The 18,124-nt window shown below is 39.2% G+C and overlaps 4 protein-coding genes across 4 annotated transcripts; all 4 read left to right on the forward strand.

The window, feature by feature from the left end:
• Window positions 1-792: 792 nt before the first annotated feature.
• On the forward strand, window positions 793-2,087 carry LOC126619885 (histone H2AX-like). The gene is made up of 2 exons (XM_050288304.1): window positions 793-1,226; window positions 1,686-2,087. Exons 1-2 carry the CDS (start codon window positions 1,023-1,025, stop codon window positions 1,905-1,907), a joined length of 426 nt encoding a protein of 141 aa, XP_050144261.1. The 5' UTR covers window positions 793-1,022; the 3' UTR covers window positions 1,908-2,087.
• A 697-nt stretch (window positions 2,088-2,784) lies between these two features.
• Window positions 2,785-5,303, forward strand: LOC126619884 (uncharacterized). Its single transcript, XM_050288303.1, has 7 exons — window positions 2,785-3,299; window positions 3,472-3,690; window positions 3,912-3,998; window positions 4,181-4,327; window positions 4,586-4,612; window positions 4,698-4,793; window positions 4,894-5,303. The coding sequence occupies exons 1-7, from the start codon at window positions 3,066-3,068 to the stop codon at window positions 5,092-5,094; spliced, it is 1,011 nt and encodes a 336-aa protein (XP_050144260.1). The 5' UTR covers window positions 2,785-3,065; the 3' UTR covers window positions 5,095-5,303.
• A 5,089-nt stretch (window positions 5,304-10,392) lies between these two features.
• Window positions 10,393-14,393, forward strand: LOC126618425 (probable protein S-acyltransferase 17). Its single transcript, XM_050286483.1, has 10 exons — window positions 10,393-10,686; window positions 10,776-10,869; window positions 11,543-11,637; window positions 11,711-11,878; window positions 12,007-12,079; window positions 12,187-12,239; window positions 12,703-12,794; window positions 12,906-12,958; window positions 13,443-13,568; window positions 13,794-14,393. Exons 1-10 carry the CDS (start codon window positions 10,538-10,540, stop codon window positions 14,070-14,072), a joined length of 1,182 nt encoding a protein of 393 aa, XP_050142440.1. The 5' UTR covers window positions 10,393-10,537; the 3' UTR covers window positions 14,073-14,393.
• Window positions 14,394-14,698: 305 nt separating this feature from the next.
• On the forward strand, window positions 14,699-17,711 carry LOC126618424 (cyclin-L1-1-like). Its single transcript, XM_050286482.1, has 7 exons — window positions 14,699-14,855; window positions 14,960-15,132; window positions 15,241-15,322; window positions 15,734-15,874; window positions 16,095-16,264; window positions 16,463-16,733; window positions 17,052-17,711. The coding sequence occupies exons 2-7, from the start codon at window positions 14,981-14,983 to the stop codon at window positions 17,574-17,576; spliced, it is 1,341 nt and encodes a 446-aa protein (XP_050142439.1). The 5' UTR covers window positions 14,699-14,855; window positions 14,960-14,980; the 3' UTR covers window positions 17,577-17,711.
• The last annotated feature ends 413 nt before the right edge of the window (window positions 17,712-18,124 follow it).

Here is an 18,124-nt window from a genome sequence, read left to right on the forward strand (position 1 = left end):
CACAACAATCGCACCTGACCCCGATGCAACAACGGCGTCGTTTCTTGGTTTTTAATGAAAGGAGTATTTTGCCGATTGTACCCTGCTTAACTTTTATTTCGATCATTTCCCCTTTAATTTTTAAGTAATGGTCATTTCCTGCCTTTCAAATTTACAATCATACGTCCTCATATTTTCAATATGTCATAAAAGAAAATTTTATATTACATTTAGAAAGAAAATACAAATATCACTGAAACAACATGCATATTGTTTTTTTGGATGAAAAGTTGAATGAAATGCGAGTAAACACGACAGTTTGTGTGTCATTTGCTATTTATGTTTGTTTGGCAAGAAAATTTGTGGGAAGTTTGGGGGGGGGGGGAGGGGGGAGGGGGGAGGGGGGAATGATATGGCAAAATACGATAAATAACAAACACCAATTAAGCATTGACCAATTGTTTTGAAAAGTTTAATGAAACGTGAGAGATAATGTTAGCGTGAACAATTGGGTATTTATGGATTCTCTTTTTGAAATACTTTTATCTAGTGCTTTTTCCAAAAAAATACTTAAAGTACTTTTGGAATTCAAAATTAATTTCATCAAAACAGTTTTAATCATTTTAAAAGTATTTACAAACGAGCCTTATTAGTTCAAAGAAAAACAAGGCCTAATAAAGTTATAAGGACCAAATCGACAGTATGTAAAACTTAGGTGGGGCAGGGGGGGAATATGGCAAAATACACCGACGAAAGAAAAAGCCCGCGAAACGAGAAGGCCTTAGCGGTGGACAGTGAAGAACAAATATTTCATTCCCGCGAATTTCCACACCGGTGCCTCGCTGGCGATCCGTGCGCTTACCCTCTCGACCAATCAGATCACACCGTCGCCTCCTATAATTCCCTAACCCCACTCGCGTTTCGTCTTCACAAGCACTCCTCTGTCTCGCGCATACTTCTCTGTCGCCAAAGATTCGATCTTTTTCTAGGGTTAGGGTTTCTCCGTTCCCAATTTCTGTGATTCCGTCGCCTATTCTCGGAAAATGAGTGCCAAAGAAGGAGCGTCGACCAAGGGAGGCAGAGGCAAGCCGAAGGCCTCGAAGTCTGTGTCGAGGTCGCATAAGGCCGGTCTTCAATTTCCGGTGGGTAGGATCGCCCGATTCCTCAAGTCTGGAAAGTACGCCGAGCGTGTCGGTGCCGGCGCGCCTGTGTATCTCTCCGCCGTCCTCGAATACCTCGCCGCTGAGGTTAGTTTGCGCTTGATTTATGTGGGTTTTTGTGTTTTTAGTTTTATGCGTCTGCGAATAAGTAATTTGATTTGATTTTATAATTTGATGAAATTTCATGTTTTTGGATTTGGGTCGACCTAGTTATGGGTTTAATTTTCTGGGTTTAATCCAATTTCTGGATACGAATCGGTATAGTGTTGTGTTATTAGGATTTGAAATGTGTTTAATCAGTAATATTTGTTAAATTAGCTCGTTATTGGGGGGCTTTGATTCGTTTCAGTTTGATCGGGATTGTTTCTCTTGATTTTTTGTGGGTTCAATCGGATTTTTCAATGCCAATTTTTTATTTATTTTTTGTTATCAGGGTCTGAATTTTTATTCGCTGGAGTTGGTTGATTAAGATTTTCACGGTGTTTGGCATTGTTTTCTTGAACTTTATGGGTTTGATCTGATTTTTTTGTGTGAAATTTTGTTTAGGTGTTGGAGCTTGCTGGAAATGCTGCGAGGGACAACAAGAAGAACCGCATTGTACCAAGGCACATCCAGCTTGCGGTTCGGAACGACGAGGAGCTAAGCAAGCTGTTGGGGGCAGTGACCATTGCCAATGGAGGAGTGTTGCCAAATATCCACCAAACCCTCTTGCCTAAGAAGGTCGGAAAAGGCAAGGGCGATATCGGATCCGCCTCTCAGGAGTTCTAACTCTCTCTCCTTTGTGGTATAGCGATGCTGATTAGTCACCGCAGTTGTATAATATGATGGTTTTCGTTTTTGCTGTTTTTAGTAGACCTTGTGATGTTTAGTGCTTGTAATTTCTATGATATAATGAAATGTTTGTGATAGGCTTTTGATCAGAAGAAATTAATGAAAATGGTTTGAAAATTTTGAATTTTAACAATAAGAACAAAATAAAAGGTAAAGTGAATAGTATCATGATTGATTTTTTAGTGTAAAAATGTGATTTTTTCGTTAAAGTGAATAGTATTGGAAGCTTTTCATTAAAGATTCATTTAATCAATTGAATCCACCTTTAGTTTCTTCGATCACTTTAAAATAATTAAAAACGGTTTTAGTGAAAATATTTTTGAAATTGATTTTTTTTCTTTCAAAATCTAAGTTGATCTTGAAAAAGCATTTAATATAATGTTTTTTTTTAAAATATTAAAAGTGTTTTTTGAATTTAAAATCAATTTCACTACAAGAGTTTTCAATTATTAGACGAGTTTTGAGTTCAAGCTGTTGCCTTGGTGTTTTGCTTATATATTCATCCCTAGTTTTAATATAAATCCAACCTTTTGAAATAATATAAATGTGATATAAAAAATATGATAAATTTATTATTAAATATAATTATGATAAACAAGAATACTATAAATTAAAGATTTATAAATGCACAGTTTACAACTCAATATTTTCATTATTTTATAAATACATAACTCATTATTCTATAAATTAAAAATTAAGTTTACTTTGTGCCAAAGTTGAGGATATGGTGATGTATATATGACTACATTATGTCATGTGATTTTAGGCATTCACATAGAGATGTATTCCTGGTGACTCTTAATATTTTTTACGCAACAAGTGCGACATTCACATGAAGATATATTAGACACTCGAGATTTCACCCAGATCTCCACTCTTTGGCATATTGAATAAAATACAAGCAAACATTAAAAGTTGATCCATGCCTAAGAACTAGGAACTACAATAATTATCAACTAAAACCACAATATTTTTCAAATTCATTAGGAAGATAACATGGATTATCCATTTTGTGTGGCTCAAAAGAGTTGCAACAAGTTGGAAGAAATAGCCCTTCTTTTCATTGGTTTGGAGGTTTTTCTGCATTTTCTTTAGATGGGTACTGTGATGCACGTTCACTATGCAGGCTCATCATGTAAACCCCGACTGAGTCTGAGATTTCCCAGTTTTAGAGTCATATGTTCATCCGAGCTTAGCGTGTCGAGGCGACAAGTTTTGAAGCAAGTGGATGAGGAGTTGGGCAAGGGAGATGAGAGAGCAGCCCTCTCACTTGTTAAAGATTTGCAGGGCAAGCCTGGTGGCCTCAGATGCTTTGGTGCTGCTAGGCAGGTTTTTCCAAACTCGCACTTCGTTTAGTCAGTTTTGTGTTCTTTAACTCGAAAGAAGCGCTTCCAGAAAGCGTTTGTGAGCAGAAGTGCTTTCTTGAGCGCATTTCCGAAAGGGACCGTGCCTTGATGCTGCGTTGCAGAAATAGGAAAATGAATGGAATTTCATTGTGCAGGTACCCCAAAGGCTTTACACCTTGGATGAGCTGAAGCTGAATAAAATAGAAGCGTCGTCTCTTCTATCCCCGGTGGATACTACTCTCGGTTCCATAGAAAGAAACCTGCAGATTGCTGCTGTGGTAGGAGGTGTTTCAGCATGGAATGTGTTCGGGTTTAGTCCGCAACAGATTTTCTATCTTTCTTTAGGGTTGTTATTTCTGTGGACTCTGGACGCGGTAACTTCCTTACACTTGCCTGAGAACATACATGTCTTCAGAATCAATGCCATTGAAAATCTTGAACTGTTAGTTGAGGGGCTAACAACAATCTTCGAGATAGTAAAATCCACCGAAGTGGTTTCTCGCTCGCCGGAAATCATTTGTAGCCCTTTGACATTTCAGTTTTTGTTTAGTTACAACCATTCATTGACTTGCATTGTGTCATCAATTTCTCCTAGATAACTTTCAATGGAGGACTTGGTAGCTTGGTTATTGATACAATTGGTCACACCTTTAGTCAGAAATACCGAAACAGGGTCACTCAAGTAAGATCTCTCTCGTGCCCTCATCGTATATCTTCTTTTGGTATATATATATATATATATATATATATATATATATATATATCTTCGTAGACATATATTTCCCTCTGAAAAACTTGTATTTCCTGTGGGAATATCATCATTCATCATGAAGTGTTAATCTGAAAGAGAAAAAAATATTGCAGCACGAAGCAGGCCATTTTTTAATTGCGTACTTGGTTGGCATCCTTCCAAAGGGATATACACTAACCAGTTTGGAGGCTTTGAAGAAGGAAGGATCTCTCAATGTTCAAGCAGGGACCGCCTTTGTGGATTTTGAGTTCGTCGAAGAGGTATATTTTTTCTTACATTACTCTGCATTATCATACTCTTTTCTGTTTCTGCCATTGTTTTCATTCACCGAATGGGGTTCGTGCTGTTGATTGTTTTCTTTCTGAATCCATTTGTCTATCCAAAGCTTCATTGATATCCCAACATCGATAAAAAGAAGTATGATGTTCTGACAGATCAAATTCCAAGTTACTCATAACTTCTATGTCATGCTTTGCTTATTGTCCTTGATTTATAGCAGTTCCCACTCCATATTGCAGGTTAATGCAGGGAAAGTATCAGCCACTGTATGTTACTACCATTTTTCTCTAAAATTTTTAATTCTCCGTTATTTCGAAGTGAGAAACGTTCATGAATTGTGCATCTTATTAGACGCTGAACAAATTTGCGTGCGTAGCGCTAGCTGGTGTTGCTTCCGAGTATCTCTTATATGGATACGCCGAGGGCGGTCTTGCTGATATCAACCAGGTTTAGACCTGACCTTGTTACATGGTTGCCTGTAGGGCAAGTAAAGCGAAGGACGCAATGCAAGAAGTTTACTAACAAATGTGTTTGCGTGTCGAAACAGTTGGATTCGTTGTTCCGAAGCTTAGGCTTCACGCAGAAGAAAACCGATTCCCAAGTCAGATGGTCTGTGCTGAACACCGTCCTAATTCTGCGCCGCCATGAAGGAGCACGGGTGAAACTTGCAGAAGCGATGGCAGAAGGAAAATCTGTAGGGGCTTGCATTGATGTCATAGAGGATACCATAGGCAATGCGGACATCTAGCTATTGCAGGCGGGTTGCTGTTGATGCTCGGAAAAACTCAAGCTTTAATCTTTGCACTTCTTTTTCTTTCTTTCATTTATTTTGGATGTAAAAAAAAACACAAGGGAAAAGAGAGGTACTAAGATCATGTGCAATAGTGTGAGATAAAGCTTAAAAATTTAAGCCAGAAACTTTTATGACATAATTCAAAAATAACTTTTCTACCTTAATGGTTATGGCTTGAAATTTTAGCATTATTAAAAATGGTTTTAGTGTATTTTTTTTTTGGTTTAAAAAAAAATTATGTAGGTTATCCAAACTTGGACGAAAAATGTATGTCACATTCCAGATTGGCTCTGCCGTAGCACGATATTGTCCGCTTTGGGCTTACCATTCCAGCACGATTTTGTTTCTGAAAACTCGTACGAGAACTTTCCAGGGGGTTACCCATCCTAGGACTGCTCTCATCCGAACTCGCTTAACTTCGGAGTTTCGATGGAATCCGAAGCCAGTGAGTTCCCAAAAGGTCTCGTGCTATATGAAGGTGGGCATGTACATATAAGGCACATCACCCCCTCTCCGTTGGTTGATGTGAGATGTTACAATCCACCCCTCTTAGGGGCCCGACGTCCTCGTCGGCACACTCGCACCACACTACATGATGACTCTGATACCATTCTGACACATCCCAGACCGGCTCCTCCGTAGCACGATATTGTTCGCTTTGAGTTTACCATTCCCGCACGGTTTTGTTTATGGAAACTCAGACGATAACTTCCTAGGGGGTCACCCATCCTAGGACTGCTATCGCCAGAACTTGCTTAACTTCGGAGTTCCGATGGAATCCGAAGCTAGTGAGTTCCCCAAATGCCTCGTGCTATATGGAGGTGGGCATGTACTTATAAGGTATATGTAACATCCTACATCGCCCAGGGGAGTGGATCCTGTAAGCCTTATATGTATATTCCCATCTCTACCTAGCACGAGGCATTTTAGGAGCTTACTGGCTTCGGGTTCCATCGAAACTCCGAAGTTAAGCGAGTTCAGGCGAGAGCATTCCTAGGATGGGTGACCCACTAGGAAGTTCTCGTGTGAGTTCCCAGAAACAAAACCGTGAGGGTGTAGTCGGGGTCCAAAACGGACAATATCGTGCTACGAAGGAGTCTAACCCAGGATGTGGTGGGGGTCCGGGTCGGGATGTGACAATTTGGTATCAGAGCCAATCCTTGGCCTGAGGTGTGCCGACGAGGACGTCAGGCCACTAAGGGGGGGTGGATTGTAACATCCCACATTGCCCAGGGGAGTGAATTATGTAAGCTTTATATGTATATTCTCATATCTACCTAGCACGAGGCATTTTGGGAGCTTATTGGCTTCGAGTTCCATGGAACTTCGAAGTTAAGCGAGTTCGGGCGAGAGCATTCCCAGGATGGGTGACCCACTGAGAAGTTCTCGTGTGAGTTCCTAGAAACAAAACCGTGAGGGCGTGGTCGGGACCCAAAGCGGACAATATCGTGCTACAAAAGAGTCGAGCCCGGGATATGGTGGGGGCCCGGACCGGGATGTGACAGCACATCATCCCATCTCTGTTGGTTGATGTGGCATGTTACATGTATGATTTTTTATTAACACCCCACATATTGTTGAATAAACCACACATAAAAATTTATTATTAAATGACTTATATATCCTATTATGAAATGACTATTTAGGCCACATTTGAATTTAAAAAATAAAATTATTTTCTAAATACACCCCAAATTATTTTCATATTTTTATCTTCAAACTCTCAAAGTCACTCCTACAATCCATTGTAGAACAAAACTTTAACAACTACCAAACAAGATGATTATAGATGAATACACACACACACGTGAAATCTAAAATCCCTAATTGATAGAAATCGATGAAGTTTATTGAAAACTAACCCCGCGAAATGGACAAAAATCTTTGTAGTTAATTGAATAGAGAAACCTTAAAATTCTTAATTGATAGAAACTCCAAAATGGAAGAATTAAAAATTGAAAAAAGAGTATGATAAAATTTTCGTTTCGCACTTGATTCAAGTTTCTTAATAGATGATAAACCATTTGAGAAACCCCTTAACTCGACATATCTCAAAAGTCCAACAATTCTAGATTAGAGGAAAAAGTGGGGTCCTCAAAGATGCACAAAGAAAGAAGCAAGATGATACTAATGGAGTTTGGTCAGACTTTTTCTTCATAAACCTTAAACCCTAAACCATTGATTTGAAGATGAGGCACTTCCTCTTTACACCTCATAGAAATTTCTACCCATGATTATTGGACAATACTCATTTTTGAAAATGGTGGCGAAGATGAACTTGTGAGACGAACATAGGATTTTGATTTTGATTTGGATTTTAAGTAGAGAGTGTGGAGTAATGTAGAAAGTGTGGGGTGTGAGGATAGTATTGGAAAGTATGTGGAGCGTATTAAGATAAATTTTAGTTTAAAAAGTAAATGTGGCGTGTATTAAGTATATGAGGTGTAATCAACAAAACGTGAGGTGTGAATAAAACAACCCAAAATGTATGTTTATATTTTTTAACATAAAGGTGTTTTCCACCTCTCAAAAAGAGAGAATAAATAAGATTTTGATCTTACATATCTTCTACTAGAATAAAACTCACATTTACATATCCTAGAAATGTAAAAATGATGTAAATAGGAAGTTCAACTTGAGTAAGAAAAAAATAAGGGAGCTTTAACAAAAAGCTTTCAGTGCTGTTTACTTTAACAAAAAATCATATCTTTACACTAAAAAGTCATTTCTGGTACTATTCACTTTACCCTTTATTTTGTCATTATCGTTAAAACTTAAAGTTTTCAAGCCATTTTCATTAGTTTTCCTAAAAATTAATAATTTTATGGTCTTTAATTTGACCGATGTAAATAGGAAGTTCGATATTACATTACTATTGTATAGATACCCTAAGAGCAATTCCACCCCTAAAAAAATGCACCAGCACCCAGTCTATTTAATCTACTCAATGAACAGTGATAGACCCCAATGAACAGTAATATGCTAAATGCATCTCTCCCCCCAAAAAAAAAAAACAAAATAGCCTGGTCAATTTTATTAAAATATTATTAATTTTTGACAAGTTCTCCTTCTTCACACTTTTCTCAAAAGGGTTTCTCTGGAATCCCTTCTTCTTTTTCTTCCCAGATTTTCCAACTATAAGGTCAAGCACAGTTTCACCACTTTTTCTTCCCTTCCTTTTCTTCTCTTCAAATTGCCAAAACCCATGTGAGATCAACCAAGTTTTGCCCGACCCGAATTCAAAGACAGGGGAAAAATTGAAGCTTTCTAGAGGTGGAAAGAGATAAAGATAGAGAGGGAGGGTTTTGGCTATGGAAGCTCGGGTTGGGGTGTTGGTGGAAGGAAAGCAGAGAGCTTCGAATTCAGCTCAGGGAGGTGTGGCGGTATCTCCTGGCGTCATGTAGGCCAGGCAAGGGCTCAGCCAATAACTAAAATATAGATAATATCGGCGAAATATCGTCGATATTATCGTTTTTCAGAAAGATTGATATTTTCCCTGTATCCCCCTAATTGTCATCAAAATATCGCGATATATTCGATATTATCGAAACAATCGTCGTGGCTCCGTTGTAGGAAAGGTAGACGAGGCTGCGTCGTCGCAGCTGCCCAGATCTCTCTCTGCAATCCAGGCTCAGACCCAAGATTTGCGCCTCCGTCGTCGGAAATGAAAAATCCATTTACTCTGGATCCCAAAACCCACTCGGGTTTGAATCAAACCATTTGATAGATCCCCTTGCCTGATGATGGTTGCCGGGAGGTGAGAAAGGGAGGAGGAATGGTCCACAGGTGGTGATGGTGCTTGCCGGAGTGTGTGACACTGTGGTGCTCGGCGGGTGTGGGTGTGGTGGTCTGTGCTCCGGGGAAGAAGAAACAAGGAAATGAATGAGGGAGAAGGCTCGAGGGATTGGGGAAGGGGGAAACACGGGGAAGTGGAGTGTGTGTGTGTGTGTGTCTGCTATGGGAAGAAGATTTGTAGAGAAGAGATGAGGGGAGAACTGGAGATGAATGAGGAGAGGAATGAGGGACAAGGAAGTGGTCTCTGTGTATGTGTGTGGAAGTGGGGTGTGTGTGTGTGTGTGTTATCTGAGAGAAGAAAAAAAAATCCAAACCTGCTTTCAAAATATCCAGCCCATGTGTCAGTCTGTGTGTGTTATCCGAGAAAAGAAAAAAAAAATCCAAACCTGCTTTCAAAATATCCAGCCCACGTGTCAGTGATCGTGAGGTTTGGTCTTCAATATATTCACCCTACTTTTTGAAGCTACTGGAAATGTCTTCCATTTTGTTTCGTCTCTTTTCCCTTTGATTTGCTCTCTCTATCTCTTCGTCTGTCTGTCTGTTTTGATTTCCCTACCCTTCATATCCCATTCTTGTTGGGATAGAATCGAGTGACTCATGGAAAGAATCTGAGACTCAGTCTTCAAATGATTTTGCTTATGGACAACGTCAACCAATCTTGGATCCATATGGGTGGCATGTTAACAATTACATGCAAAACTATTTTGGGGATTTATCATTTGATGACTACTCTTCACAATACACTTACTCTACGCATAGAGATGATGAAGATAGTCAGAATTTTGAACCTTGTAGGAACTCTATATGGTACTAAGTCGCTCATGTATCTTACCATGCAATATATAAAGTGTAAAATATTGTACTAATTCTTTATATATAAATGATTATGGTGTGTTTAAACTTCTTTGATTAATTACTACATATTTTCTACACTCACAATGTTTACCAGCTCGCTATATAATCAACTTAAATTAGTTAAATCCATCATGCAATGCATTTCCTTCCAATTTTTTGTGATAAACTAATAGATAATTGACTAAATAAACATTCTGCAAAGTTTCAATAAAAATTTCCAAGTTTTTCTTACAATTTTCGTAGTTTTTATTCAATTTTTATCGATATCGATAATATCCCGATATTTCCATCGAAATTTTTGTATATTTGGACTACCGATATTTCCGATATCATCGATATTTAATACCGCTCAGCACATTCTAAGTCGGTCTAGAGACCAGCTTAGGCTGGGTGCTAGCCTATCTGCTCGGCTGGAGTGGATTGGCTGGGTGCCGGCCTAAAGGTTCCCTGGTGGAACTACTCTAATCACTCTCCCATCCTATGTTTTTATTTTTATATTTTATTTTATTCTTATATTTATTTTATTTTTATTATTTGGTATAATGAACCTTTTAAATAAATTTACCAATTTGTCCTTTTTCCTTTTGTTTTGTTGAAATCGTTTTTGCAGTTGACGCATTCTTGGTAAAGACGCGCGCAGTCTGCAATTGCAAGTCCTGAAATCAACCGGCGGCCTTTCTCATCTCTCTCGGTCAGACAGAGAGTCAGAGGAGTGAGAAACAGTACAGAAGGAAGAGAGAGAGAGAGAATGGAGGTACAGTGGATTCTGGTGTGCCATGGTTTAGTCACACTACTCGTTCTAGTCTCCTTCCTCTGCGGCCAATGGCCCATCTTTGACGGCACCCCCATACAACGCATCAACCACTTCCTCACCTTCGGCGCCTACGATTACTTCCAGTTCAGCACCCTCTCTTTCTCTCTCTCTCTCTCTCTCTCTCTCTCTCTCTCTCTCTCTCTAAGATTTAATTTCTGATATTTCTGTGCAGACGGTTTGTTGGGTTTGTGTTTGGAGCCAGGGGTACTAATGCCATAGCCTCCGTGGAATATTTCTGCTGTGATCGACCCAATCCAATCTTACAGGTTCCTTTTTTTTTCCCAGAAACGGAATTGTCTTTGTGTTGTTTTTGTGATTGAAATTTGGAAATTTGGAAATTTGGGTTCTGGTTGGTTGACTTTGTTCATAAAGTTGTAACTTTTTGTGGGTTTTTTGAGAATTGGATCTGTGGGTTCAATTATGGTTCATTCAGGGTTACGGTGGTGCTGCTTTTGGTTAAATATGAACTCAGTTTTATTGGATGACCCATCGAAAGGTTTGGTTTTTCGTGTTATGGATGTGCATTTGCAATGGAATTTTCGTGCGATTTGGTAGTGCATTTTGTTAAATTGCTGGTTTTTTTCTGCTTAGAGTAAGCAGGAAATGAGAAATCTTTAGCGAGGAGGCAAATTGTGAGGAAATGTGGTAAGAAATATTCGAGGAATTTGAGGATGGAGGATCTGATGCTCCCAAGTTACGGTATTTCAAGTTAGCGATGTATGAATGTGCTTAAAGTTGGTAAATTTGAAAGAATCATTAGGAATTGGTCAATGGTCAGTCCCTAGGATCTAGGTGGTTAAATGCTGCAATAGAAGAAGAAAAACTAGGTGTAACGTATGAGTCCCTTCGATTTTTACGCTGAGTGATGTAGAAACTAGGAACTCTTTTTCTCTCTGTCTTTGATTCGGGATTAATCATTAGCTTTCTGCTTCATTGCAGTTCATGTATCTTGCAATAGTAGGAGGAACCTATTACTTAGTTGCAACTTCTTCCTTCAGTTACATTCCTGGCTATTATATTAGTGAAATTCACAGGTACGCGTCAAAGATTAAGTTTACGTAAAGTCTTCTTAGTACAGGATCCTCTAAGCAAGTTTGTTTATTTCAGGTATGCAAGCTTGTGGGCTGTTGGTGTTGGTGTTCTGCTCTTTCTATTAGCTAGCTTTTCTGATCCAGGAACAATAAGGGCTGATAATGTTTCTCTGTATCTCTCTGCTTATCCCTATGATAATATTATATATTCTGAGAAAGAATGTCCAACATGCAAAATTCCGAAGTAAGTTCTCACCCTCAATGACTTATTTGATTCTTTCCATGGTTTTCGTTTTTTTTTATGTGATCTCTGTTTCTTCCTTCTCTTTTCTTAATTTCCTTTTTTCTTGTCCTTCTTCTTCTGTGGTTCAGACCTGCTAGGTCAAAGCATTGCAGTGTATGTGATCGATGTGTTGCCCGTTTTGATCATCATTGTGGATGGATGGTCTGGAACGCTCTTAACTATTCTTCTTTTTTCGTCCATTCCCTCCTTCATATTTGGACATTCCATTTGTTGCTTATTGTAAATTTGACACCACTGTTTGATAACAGAATAATTGTATAGGTGAGAGAAACACCCAGTACTTCGTAGCTTTTCTTTTGTGGTGAGTTCTTCTGTCTGATGCAGTAAGTGAATGTTTATTTGTGTTGTATGGCCTTTTGTTTTATCCACCGCCTATGCTTCCCAATTAATTTATTACACATGTTGATAGAGATTTTGTTGGGTAGCAATGTTTTACGGTTTGATAATGTGCTTACTGATAATCGAGGCTACCATCTAGAATCTCGTTTGAAATTTAGCAATCCTTTCTTGGTGTATCATGTTGACATGAATAAAGATAAAAAAAAAACTTTTAGAACTTACGGTCTATTATGAGGTTTTAGGGCGTGCAATTTTCCGTTTCACTCTTGAAATTCACAGCAAATTACACTGGAGAAACTCCAAGCCACTGTCTTAAAGTCACTAGTCTAAATGCTCAACCAATTTTAACTTTATTATAGCTGTGAGGTTATATGTTGTTTTCGTTTATTTGTGTGTTTGTTATCATTTATCTAGTGCTTTTTCAGGCACACTTTACTTTGCATATATGGAACAGTGGCCATTGGGTTAATTCTTGCTGGACAAGTTAAAGAATACAAAGTTATTGAAATTCTAACTGGTAAGTTGATTTGGTAAATTGAGTTTCGCACCAAGCCTCCTACTTGATGATAGTGTTGCATCTGAAGTTCTGAACCTAACTGGCGTTCCTTTCCCTAATTCTTCATTGCAGTTTATTATGGTGTAGATAATTCTTTTCGCAGTTTAACACCACATGTTGTGCAGGTAAGTTGATTTGTTTTGTTTTGGCGATTGAGACGAGCAGTAGCTTCCAATGATATTGTGGTTGTTATCTATAGGACATTAAAGTAAATTTCAGTTGAGAAAATAATTCAAATGTCTAAAGTTTATTACTTTTTTGTGCATTCTTGTTCTCTGCACATTTCAAAAACGTTTCCATAAGCATACATTAGTGAAAAAACTTGTATACTCTGTTCATTGTCAAGCTGATTTACTGCACTTCTGGCGATCCCTTGCTATTATTGTGTTTCTGGACACGAAAAAGACCGTCTTTACATGGAGATGAGGCTGCTTGTGCTGGGTGTTTAACTTTTCACTTTGAATTTGTAGAAAAGGCCTAGTCAGTCTTCACTGTCCATGATGTCTCCAGTTATGAACTGCAGTTTTGAGTGTTGCTCATTGCATTGACCATTGTTTCGGCTTTTCCGTGTCATTGATTGCTTAATTTTGTTTTTCTGATATGTGACAGTGGTTGTTGGGGGACTACAACACTCAAATACTTCTTATGGTGTTTCTTGCAATAGTTGCACTGCTATTGGCGGGTTTCTTTGGTTACCATGCAAAACTTTGTCTCACAAACACTACAACTAATGAGGTCTATTTCTCTCTCCGACTTTGTCCAATAATTTATTTTGTTAATATCTTGGTAAAGTTCCAAAGAAGGGAAGGACATAGAGGTAATACTCAATCAGGCGGGGATGGTTCATTAGGCTTCGCCGCTGCAACAGAAGAACTCCCCGGAAAAAGAAACTTTTAAAGAACGTGGCTTCTTTCGTTGCTGAAACAGTGGAACTTATCGTGTGTACTTCTTTTGAAACAGACGTATAAGTGGCAAGACTACGTAAGTTGGCAGAAGAAGCTAAATGAAGCAAGGGCGAGTTCTGCGGCACTCAAAGCAAGTATCAGTGGGATAAGTAGTGAAAGAAAACCTCCAGAGAGCAAATGGAGAGCCATGTTCCGAAGATCCCCACTCGAAGATGCAGAGGCTGTGGTTAAGAATAACATTTACGATAAAGGATTCTTCCAGAATATTCTCGAGGTCATTGTTCCCCTCTCGAGCAGACTGCGTGCTTCCAGAACCAAATCAAAGTCTGGCTAAGAAAGACTGCTGGCCTGTCAATGCTGCATGCTTTCTTCTCGTTTCCTCCACCAACTGAACAGCTTCATAGCCTGTTCTCGCAAAACTTGTCGTGCTTAGATGGCCAGCAACAACAAGAGACGGGGGCCTTGTGCTGTGCGGATCTAACACGATCAGATGCTTGTTCTAGCCTTCTGTAACATTATTGATTCTTGCAGATGCCTATGGGCTATGTTATCTGATATTTAGTTCTCCCGTTGGGAGAATTTTACGTGTAGCATCACGTGATGAGAGAAATACATATCTAATATCTCTTTATATAAAACTGAAAATAGTTAAGAATCTCCGTTTTCATTAAACCGAGAATAGCTAAGAATCTCTGTTTGCGCTCTCGAGTCACGCTTGCTAGATAGGAAAAGCTTGTATTTTTGTAGCTGCTGAAAGAGAATCAAGAGCCCTTAAACAAAATTTTGTAAACTAAATGATATGAAAGTTGATGATTGAATTACTACTTAAACGTTGATAAGCGTACTCATTTCCTATTGTAACACATCATTTAGTTTGCAAATTTCGTCTCCTTAGCATTACTCGTGAATTAAATAGGCAGGAATTTTAAAAACACCAAAGTAAAGGGGCCAATTGAAAACAACCCAAAAAAACAGGGAGCTGAACCTAAAACAGTTAATTTTGCCCCAAAAACACACTGACTTGGTACGTCGTCATATAATCGCCATTGGAGTATCTCAGAGCTCCTTTCTTCTTCGTCTCAATGCTTCTCTTTGATTAACTTCTTGGGAACCAAAGGTTAAATCTCGTCCGTTCAATTACCAATTTGTCTCTGCAAATTCTGAAAATTTCAGTTTATTTTTTCAGATTTAATCGAATTTTTTAAATTTAATTTTGTGCAGAAGCTTGTTAGGGTTTCTACGATGATATACACGGCGATAGACACCTTCTACCTGACCGACGAGCAGCTACAGAATTCGCCGTCGAGAAAGGACGGGACAGATGAAGCCACGGAGACCACGCTCAGAATCTACGGCTGTGATTTGATCCAAGAGAGCGGAATTTTGCTCAAATTGTATGGTGTTTCCATTTTTTGTTTGTTTAAATTCGTAGAATTTGTGATTCTTCTTTAATTTGAGGGGAAATTACTAAATTTTGTTTTGCTTGATTTGATCACTTGCAGACCTCAAGCTGTAATGGCGACTGGTCAGGTTCTGTTTCACCGCTTCTACTGCAAGAAGTCCTTTGCACGCTTCAATGTCAAGGTATTTGCTTTATCTGTGCATTCACTTAATAGATTTATCGCGATTACTCGAAGCACACGCCGCGAGTTAGAGGTTTTGCGGTGCTTATATCTTTGATTTGCTTGTATATTTGTATTGGCAGATGTTCTTTCAAAAACCCGTGTTCCAAACTTGAGAGCATTGAATTGTTCCTTGTAACTTTTTTCCTTGTAGTGTTTGTGCTGTGTTGTGGTGATGAAAATGTACCTTATATGATGGCGTACAGTGTTCTTCTTTTTGGTTTTTCGCCAGGTAGTAGACATAGTTATTAGGAAAAAAGACGTCCCTGTGGCCGGAGTAGGTTAAATGGTCCAATCTCTTATTTCATAAGCGAAATATCAGCGCTCTTGCACTAATGGTTTTGTTTTCATGTGGCATGGTGTTTTGTTGTAGAAAGTTGCCGCTAGTTGTGTGTGGCTTGCATCGAAACTGGAGGAGTGCCCGAAGAAAGCCAGACAGGTGATCATTGTTTTCCACAGGATGGAATCTAGGAGGGAGAACTTACCCATTGAGCATTTGGACCCATTTTCAAAGGTTAGAGCTAATATGTGCTATATTTGTATAGAATTATAGATATCGTATTACAATCATTGTTTTTCATTATCATCCCTTAGAACCTAACGGATCAAATCTACTGTCTCCCTCTTTGGTGTGAGTAAGCGAATGGTTTCATTTCTTTTATTATCATCGCACTGATGGAGTTCGTAGTAAAGCGTATCAAAGTTTCCATGTTTTTGTCTTTTTGATTTTTCAGAAATATTCGGACTTGAAGATGGAGTTGAGTAGAACAGAAAGGCATATTTTGAAAGAGATGGGTTTCATCTGTCATGTTGAACATCCTCATAAGTTCATATCAAATTACCTTGCCACTTTGGAAACACCTCCGGAATTAACACAAGAAGCCTGGAATCTAGCAAATGACAGGTACTTATTTCAACATACGCCAATTACTTATTTACTTTCCTTGTACTTGGCTTTCCATTTGACTTCGAGACCTTCGAACTTTATATTGGTTTTTATGTATTTAAAATTCTCTGTTTACCTGGTATATGTGTGCATGTAATGTTGAAGATTTCAATGTGCTATATTGTTGGTTAAATTCTCACAAACTTTTTACTGCAGTTTGCGGACGACGTTGTGTGTTCGATTCAAGAGCGAGGTTGTTGCTTGTGGTGTGGTTTATGCTGCTGCTCGGAGATTTCAAGTACCACTTCCTGAAAATCCGCCATGGTGGAAGGCATTTGATGCTGAGAAATCAGGGGTTGACGAAGTTTGTAGGGTTCTGGCTCATTTGTACAGCCTTCCTAAAGCAAAGTACATACCGGTCTGTAAAGAGGGCGACTCTTTTACATTTTCCAACAAGTCATGGATTTCGTCTCAGCCAGTTACAAAGGTAATTCTGACTCCTTTTCTTTTCTTATAATTTCCCCCCTCTCCATTATGATTTATTTAGAGCCAGGGGATCTACGATATTCTCTCTCTTTTCTCAGCAGTTGCCATTTTTCAGCAGCTTATTGCATCTTGATATTTCAAGGGCTACTGTTTTTTCTCTAGGAAGGTTCATTGGATACGTACAATCACCTGCTTATCGGTGGTTTAACAGCAGGACCGCTGGCTGCAAAGTGCGAGCAAGAATAGCAACTGTAGGATATGAAGAGAATGGAAATTACGTACTTAATATGGATTTTTCTTTCTCAATGCTATTTTGTAGGAAGTTCCGAAGAATGCTCCCGAAGCTACTGACGATGCCTCTAATTCAAAGGATCCAACAGCAGTCAATCGTGAATCTGGTGGATCAAAGGGTGTCTTGGTCAAGCTATCCGTTGACAAGCTGAAGGACTCTAAAGAGAGTGGTGATGAATCCAAGAGCATGGCTGTTGAGGGAGAGGCAAGAGAAGATGTCAATACGAAATCCAAGTCTGAACGCCGCGTGGAATCAAGCAGTGATAAAAGCAAGGACAGAGAGAGGGACAGGGAGAGAGACAGGGACAGGGACAGAAAAAGGGTCCGGGATCGTGATAGGGGCAGGGATTCTGACCGGGAACGAGATCGAGAGGAGGCCGAGAGGGATAGAAACAGGGATCGAAGTCATCGTTCAAGGGATAGAGCGAAAGATTCAGGGGGGCATTCAGATAAATCAAGACATCACTCGTCACGAGATCGTGACTATCACAGTTCCTCGTATGCTTCCCGGGAGAAGGATCGTGATCGCCATAGACATCATTCGTATGCTTGAACTAATCGTCAGGACGCCTCTCCTTTTCCCTTAAACGCAACGGAACTCAATGTACTTCGACTGTATTTTGCCAATTTGGCAGATGTAAAAGTGTATTAGAATTGTTACCGTAAGAACTAGAATTATATTTTGTCACTCTCGGGCCTCGTTTGGTATACATGATTGGATTCAAACGTGTTTAAGACGTCAGGCATGCAGTACCTGAACTGATCGAACCGGCCTTCCTCTGTCGCGGTTCAAAGCCGCCCATCTCTGAGTGCAACCCAACACGAACATTCGAGTCCAAGGAATATCGTGTTTGTACGAGGGACTAACGTACGGGGGGTCCAGCCCGTAACTTCATCTTCTTCAACGGAACGATTTCCTTAATGTCGATTCGATTCGTTTCGTGGCGTTCTGATTGCTATCTCGAGGGAAAGCAGAGACAGCAACACAGCCACCACCATAGTTGGTATAACAACTTGAAACCGTCTCTCTAATAAGAGTAAAGTCCACAATACGAGTAGATCTTACCTCTAACAAAGAGACGTTTAGATGTATTCTACAAA

The sequence above is a fragment of the Malus sylvestris genome, chromosome 4 (assembly GCF_916048215.2).
Source record: "Malus sylvestris chromosome 4, drMalSylv7.2, whole genome shotgun sequence".
Classification (NCBI taxonomy): Eukaryota; Viridiplantae; Streptophyta; class Magnoliopsida; order Rosales; family Rosaceae; genus Malus; species Malus sylvestris.